This window comes from Pygocentrus nattereri, chromosome 12 (assembly GCF_015220715.1).
Source record: "Pygocentrus nattereri isolate fPygNat1 chromosome 12, fPygNat1.pri, whole genome shotgun sequence".
Classification (NCBI taxonomy): Eukaryota; Metazoa; Chordata; class Actinopteri; order Characiformes; family Serrasalmidae; genus Pygocentrus; species Pygocentrus nattereri.
The window spans coordinates 29,460,220-29,467,966 of NC_051222.1; the positions used below are offsets into that span (position 1 = coordinate 29,460,220).

At 37.9% G+C, this 7,747-nt stretch overlaps 1 protein-coding gene across 1 annotated transcript; it reads left to right on the top strand.

The window, feature by feature from the left end:
• Positions 1 to 2,472: 2,472 nt before the first annotated feature.
• On the top strand, positions 2,473 to 6,290 carry LOC108441264. Its single transcript, XM_017720691.2, has 5 exons — positions 2,473 to 2,683; positions 3,640 to 4,341; positions 4,574 to 4,634; positions 5,103 to 5,153; positions 6,100 to 6,290. Exons 1-5 carry the CDS (start codon positions 2,524 to 2,526, stop codon positions 6,161 to 6,163), a joined length of 1,038 nt encoding a protein of 345 aa, XP_017576180.1. The 5' UTR covers positions 2,473 to 2,523; the 3' UTR covers positions 6,164 to 6,290.
• Positions 6,291 to 7,747: the final 1,457 nt, after the last annotated feature.

Sequence of the window (7,747 nt, forward strand, 5' to 3'; positions counted from 1 at the left end):
CTGTGAAGCCATTCTGCTGTGATGGATGCAGTGTGTGGTTTAGCATTGTCTTACTGAAATATACAGGCCTTCTCTGAAAATGACGCTGTCTGGATGGCAGCATGTTCTAAAATCTCTATATACTGTTCAGTATTAATAAAGCGTTTCCAGATGTGTAAGCTGCCCACACCATAGGCGCTAATGCAGCCCCAGAACATCAGAGATGCAGGCTCTTGAATTGTGTGCTGATAACAAGCTGGATGGTCCCTCTCTTCTTGAGTCTGCTGGACAGAGAACAGTTTTCCTTTTTGCTGCAGTCTATTTTAAATGAGCTTTGGCCCAGAGAAGATGGCAGCGTTTCTGAATCCTGTTGACCTATGGCTTCTTCTTTGACGCTTTAACTTGCATTTGTGGATTGCATGGTGAGCTGTGTTCACCACAAATGACTTCTGGAAGTGTTCCTGAGCCCATGCAGTGATTTCCAGTACAGAATTATGCCTGGTTTCAAAGCAGTGCTGTCTGAAGGCCCGAAGATCACGAGCATCCAATATTGACTGTCTGCCTCGTCCCTTGCGTACAGTGATTCCTCCAGATTCTCTGAATCTTGCGGTGATAATATGTACTGTGGATGATGGGATATTTAAAATCTTTGCAAGTTTTTATGTTCAGGAACATTTTTCTGAAATTGCTCCAGTTTTTGGACAGTTTTTGCAGACTCTGCCTCTCTAAAATGCTCTTTTTGTACCCAGTCATGTGAAGCAGTCGCAAATTGCTTCTATAGCTGTACCACTTGGTATTACTACCACTTACTTTTCCAGCCTATTGTTGCCCTTTTTTTTGAGATGCATTGCTGCCATCAAGTTCTATACAAGTTAATGTTTTTCATGAAATGGTAAAATGTCACTGGCGACTTGTCCAGGGTGTATCCTGCCTTCCGCCCGATGACTGCTGGGATAGGCTCCAGCATCCCCCCGCGACCCTTACGGAGAAGCGGCTTAGAAAATGGATGGATGGATGGTAAAATGTCTCACTTTCGAAGTCTGATATGTGTCTTATGTTCTGTTGTGAAATCATTGCACTTTGTGTTTATTTACATTTATTTACATTTTATGCAGCATCCCAACTTTTTGGGAATTTGTATTGAACATTCAATGTAGTATTTGTGATCTAGCAAACTAATAGTTTGATCCGTTTGTTTTTAAGGTCGTGAAATGAGGTAAAGAAGTTCTGCAATAGCTTAATGATTGCATTTGCAGTCTGAGCTCTAAAAAAAAGTGTTGCCAAAGATTTATGAGAAGTGGATGACTGAAAGTTTTGTTCACGATTTGGTCCAACTCAGAGTTTTGAAATTGCTTGTTAGTCCATTCCTTTTGAAATGTTACAATCACATCTCAGCTTATCTAGTTTTATGCCTAGTATTTGTTTCATGATTTTTATTGCTAATTTAGCTGTTTTTCATTCTGTTTCACTTTTGTTAGTTGCTAACTGGTATGAAATGATGTTAATGGTGTTGCAATGTTAAAAACAATATGAATGTTTTTCTGTATTTGCTTTTCTTTTGTTGCATATGTTCTGAGAGCTTGCCTGAGCACAAATCTGAAGAAATCGTTCAACTCAAGTGACTAAAAAAGTGAGTTTTATCACTTCATTTATCTTACTAAATTCTGTATTTTGGTCACATGGGACTACTGTAAAAGTTTGTTTCTTCTCTTTTAAAATCCATTGTTTGATACGTTTTACTTCCCATTCTCCTTTCATTTGTTACTGTTTACATTTCCATTTGAATTATCTTTTTATTTTATTTTTTCATTTGTTTAGTACTTTGAATGTGTATGAAAGGTCTTATATACATAAGCTCGCCTTGCCTTGCTTAACTGCTTTTAAACAAAACAGTAGCAAATTCAACTTTGACTGTGAATGTATAACTACACAAAATTTTACAACATGTTCTTTGTCATTTTTCCTCCTCATAATAAATTCGGTTGCTGGTCATGAATGGGCTGATTTGATACTTTATTTGTCATGTGTTAATTGTGCAGCTCTTCTTGTCCTGTGTGTGTCTCTTTGTGCGTTTTTACTGGTCTCGACGCAATTCACTCACATCCCTGCTTTGTTCTCTGTTCTCATTGAAGTCTTCATAGCTGTATTATATTTCAGATGGTGTCACATAGCCTATTGAAAATGTCCAGCACTTGATGTCGCCAAGCTAAAAAAAAAAAAAGTGACAACCTTTTTCCAAAGGCTCATATTCATACAGTTTACACACACAGTCAGTACTGTTAACAGTGCAGCATTGTACAGCACTTCTAATGAGTCGCACTTAGGTAGAAAAACCTGTTTTTAAAAAAATAACAATAATAATAACACCTGAAACCAATCCAGCACCAGTCCACCCTGAAACCAATCCAGTGACCTTTTTAGATTTTGCACATCTCTGTGACTCAGCTAAAAACAGACCACCCTCTGGAGAGCTGGGTGACTATATATAGCAGCTAACAGTCCCGGTACCTGCACAGTTTCTAGAGGAGTTGCAAACGCAGCAGGATGCAAGCCCGACTTGGAGTGGAGATGTTGGCCGTGCTGGTGGTGGTGTCACTGGCTGCCAGTGGAGGTGAAGGACTGACCAAATGTGAGCTGAGACAGGAACTGAACGTGGGTCTGCCTGCAACCGTACTGGACCGCATCAAAAACGAGATGGCCAAGAGTGAGTACTGTACCTATCATCATACATGTATCTGCTTATGGTGAGTTTATCTGTATTAGGTCTATTAGATCATTTTGAATTTGAATAAAATTGTGAAGTGTAATGTAAAAATTTTCAACACCCATCTCAAAATTTGAGCTAAGTACTGAGCACAGTGAAAACCACGATCAACAGCTGTCAAAAGTCACAGGACAGGATTTATTTTATCTCAAATCTCAAATAAATTGAGTATCCTGAGGAAATCCAGAACAAACATTACCTTCAGCACCACATTGTGAAGGCTTGTGACAGCATAAAAAATAAAACAAAAAACAAAAACAACAACAACAAATTGAATTGAAACAATAAAAATTGAAAGATAACAAAATTAGAGATACAAGGTTTTGTTCTGAAAACAGTGAGATAGATAGATAGATAGATAGATAGATAGATAGATAGATAGATAGATAGATAGATAGATAGATAGATAGATAGATAGATAGATAGGTTATCTTTGCTTTTTTAATTAAATAAAAGCTTCTACTCTAAAATTAGAAACTTGTTTAACTTTTTTAGCCATTGAGCTCCACTTCCCCCCAGTCACTGCAGACTTGCTCGCAGGCGCCCTCTGCTGTTCTGCAGTCCTGTTTTTGATATAACAGGGGAAACAAGAAGAGGCCAGAAACTGGCTTTGTTACAACTTACTATCTCTTATATATTTGGGTGAGCAGGGGGTTACTCTTTTACCCAAGGGGGCTAAATAACATTAGAAACTGAAGTACCTCTAAAACTGGAGCAATGATGTCCCCAACTGTCATCCTTGGTAAAAATGAACAATTTAAATGCTGTAATAATTGGATAAAGTTAAAAAAGTTTTTAAAAAATAGGTAGAACTGAGCAGAAGTTACTCATGTTCCACCTTAACATTCAACATTTCTTTCCCTTGCCTTTCAACATCTCTTCTCCTGTTTCTGCAGTTGTGTGCAATGTGGAGCTGATTACTGCCTTCAATACCAGTGCAGTCACCAACATCACCATTCATGAGAAACAGCATGGTTCCCGCCCTGCTAGATCTGCACCAAGGATGGGCAGTGAGGAATCCAGTGAGGAGGTCCCCAGGAAGCCTAGACCTGGTTTTGGTTCTTCAACGATCAGACCAACCACCTCCTCTCAGGGCAATGCATCTGCAACTGGACGTGCTCGCGTTGCGCGCCATGCCACATCTGCACGTGGCTCCAACAGTGAGGAATCACATGAAAACGAGCACAATAAGCCTCAATTAGGTTTTAATACTAGTACCAGTACAGCCCACCCCCAAAGCACTGGAAGAGGTCATGATAGACGTCGAGTTAGGTCTCCACATGGGTCAAGTGAGGAATCCAATGAGGAGTCCAGTCAGGAGTCCGTTCAGGAATCCAGTCAGGAGTCCAGTGAGGAGTCCAGTGAAGATGACATCATGCACTACTTTGCTCACATCATCCCACCAACTGGTTCCCAGAGTAGCGATTCTCTCCCAAGAAGAGGTCAACGCCATGCTAGGGCTGCACGCAGGTCAAACAGTGGGGAATCAAATGACCCCGAAGAGTGGACCCTCTACGGCCTGTTCCAGCTGCCAGGCCCAGTCGCCTGCAACTCGGGATCTGGATTCTCTCTCAACCTCTGCAACATGACCTGCAACAGTGAGTACATTTGGAAAATTCCACCTCAGTCGGCGCTTGAGTTCTCGCCTTGTTGCTTTATAATCAGTGACATTGCACAAATATTTTCTTCAAGTACAAATTTACTTACGTTTAACAGCTACATTTACAAGTTCAGTGTGCAAATTGTCATTTATTTCTCTTACATGGATTATTTGACTAAAATGAGAGTGAATTTAATGCGCAGCTCATTGGCTGAATTTCCTCTTTAAAGGTCTGTTGGACAGTAACATCACAAATGACATATCCTGTCTGGGGACCATCATAAACAAGTTGTGAGTAAAAATTAGAAATTACAAAAATACTTAAGTTCCTTCCCTGGTTAATATTGCTATGTGTTTTTTATTAATGTTTAGCTTCAATGTGGTTTACTCCTATTGGCTATTGGTTTTGATTGCTACTGCTTTTTAGTTTTATGCCTAATGGTGTTTAGATTTAGCATCCAATGAAGTATCATGAAATAGCTTTTGTTGCAGTCACAAGATAACAATTAAAATGACACTTATGTTACTGAAATTACATTTAGGAATTTTTTTTTGTCTCTGTTGGTTTTCACTTGTTGTTTTAAGTTGAAATCACGCAGAATATAAGCCTATAGCAGCCTGAATAAAAAGTGGTTAAAATAGGTCTATTGTGTTATAAACCATTATGAGAATAACCTTCTTCTGGTCTGTTTGCCTCATTTTTCAATATCAAACACTTTTTTAAAACATTTCAATGTTTTGTGTCATGAATCACAACAGGTTGCCAGAGGGCAAAAAACCCACACATGATGAAAAAGCCGTCCTGAAACTGTGAGTAGAAAATACATCAAGCAAGCAAATGGTCAGTTAGTTTGGCCCTCTTTTCTGTTTTGTCTTCAGCATCCAAAGAGATTCTCCTCAGTTTACCTGCTGCAATCAGTAACCCTTTAATGGATATTGATTAAATTGAATTTTCACAAATTGTCTCACGAAACGTAGTCATATGCAAAAACCCCATCAAATCACTTGAAAAGTGAAAGTAGGTTAACACGTCTACAGAGAAAACACTTAAATATTACAGTTTTCTGCTCATTTAAAGTAAATAACTCTATTTATTTGCATCCACAAATTGGAAAAATATCAACATAAAAATATGAAATGGCATAACTTTTGCACAGGTGCATGTTTTATGTTCTACTTATTTATCTTGTTTATTTGTATTTATTTATTTGCTGTGTTTAACACATTGGAAAAAGGATAAAATATGAATATGTTTTGCACAGGCCACATTTTTTGACCTAATGTCATATTTAATGCTAAATTCAGCAAATAAGCTGTAATTATTTATTAAAATAAGCAGAGGTGTGTCTCTGTGTGTCTCTAATGTGTTCAATTTTTTCACTTAGAAAATCAACAAAACACGTCATTTGATGGGGGTATTCAAACTTTTGTGTACGAGTGTAGTATGTTAAACCTTTAGGGATACACTGCTCAGATATAACCACAATATTTCTTGCTATAAAGCTGAATGTAGTGATAGGAGATCAGACGGGTCAGGCAGACAGTCAGGCATGCAACAACTCATGGTCAAAGAACCTGAAGAAGCTCTGAGATGCCTTTACTCTGTTAACATGAACATCATTTACAGAGAATAGTGATTCATAGGAGAGTACAGTATTTGATCTAAGCTCTAGAGACATAAAAGACTGTAAAGAAGCAGCTGAAATACCATGGAATGGCTTTAACATACAAAACCTCTTTGTTTTCTCTGTTGCAGTTTCGGTTTTGTCCACAAGGAGTGCAACACCGCGGTGAACTCCCATTATTTCTCCCACTGTTGATTATGTACCTGATCCTGAATGGATCCTGTTCCAGGCCTGGACGTGCCCCATAGTTTATAGCTACTCTCAACTGAGACTACTGAAATGAAGTGAATGATCAAATTAAAATAAATGAAATAGCATTTAATTCTTTGGTCAGTGTCTTCCTCTGAATTTCACATACTGTTATGGGTGACTACACAAAAAAATAAATAAATAAATAAAAAAAACAACAATTAACACCTGAAGCTGGGACCACTTATTGATTTATTAATATTTATCGATAAGAATCATGAAATCTTGAGGTGTAATAGTGTAGGCAGTTCATTTTACAAAAGCAAGGATGTTTAGTCGCGCTCAAAATATTTAACTATGTTAAAAATGTTTAACTAACTTTTCTTTTGGTTAAACGTTTAGTCATCATTATTACTTCGTTGCCCCCTCACGAGTAAAAGTTTGGTCAAATGACATCTTATGTTAATTTTCTAAGCCAAAATACAGTACTGTGTGAAAGACACATTTTCAAAATCTATTAATTTGTGTAGTTTGTATTTATTTGCTGAGAACAGTGAAACAAAATGTATAGAATATTAATTAATGATTATGTATATATATGTATATATATATATATATATATATATATATATATATATATATATATATAGTGATTTTCTGGATGTGAGTGTGTTTGTTTAACCATTTCCAAGCCTCTCCTCAAGAAAGTCCAGTATTATATGTAGTTAAAAAGCAGCTCCTGGTTTGACCAATCAGTGCTCAGTAAATTGAGCTCATGATGTAATTGATGATATTAACGAGTATCTGCAGAGGCTGTGAAGGTATCAAGGAAAAATATAGACCCAAGAAATTCTTGTTACTTTTTATTGTTTTTCTGTTTATTTGAAACTTTTGTGAAACGTCCCCTTTTGAAATTTTCCCTTTTTAAAATTACTGTTATTATAATTATTGTCACTACATTTTATTATTATTCTATTTTTTTAATTATTATTATCATTGTCAGTATTTGTATTATATTATTGTACAATAACCTGTGCTTTATTGTGTTACTGTTATTCATCTCTAAGTGGACATAGCAACTGAATGATCTTTAATGGTGTAGTGGTGCAGTATAGATGAGGTGTTCTTGGAAGGGTTTTCTCTGTTCCTTCCTTTATTGTCTAAAAAAACAATAAAAAGACCTTGTTAAAAAAAAACAACTACATCATCAGCAGAACTATGTCTGAAACCAGTGACGTAGCCAAGAGGTCGCACTGAGCATGGCCAGTCTTTTAGTGACCCCAGACAGCCAGCCATCATCAAGTCACCCCAGACAGCCAGCCAGCCATCATCAAGTCACCCCAGACAGCCAGCCATCATCAAGTCACCCCAGACAGCCAGCCAGCCATCATCAAGTCACCCCAGACAGCCAGCCATCATCAAGTCACCCCAGACAGCCAGCCATTCTGAGTGTCACCCCAGACAGCCAGCCAGCCATCATCAAGTCACCCCAGACAGCCAGCCATTCTGAGTGTCACCCCAGACAGCCAGCCAGCCATCATCAAGTCACCCCAGACAGCCAGCCAGCCATCATCAAGTAACTCCAGACAG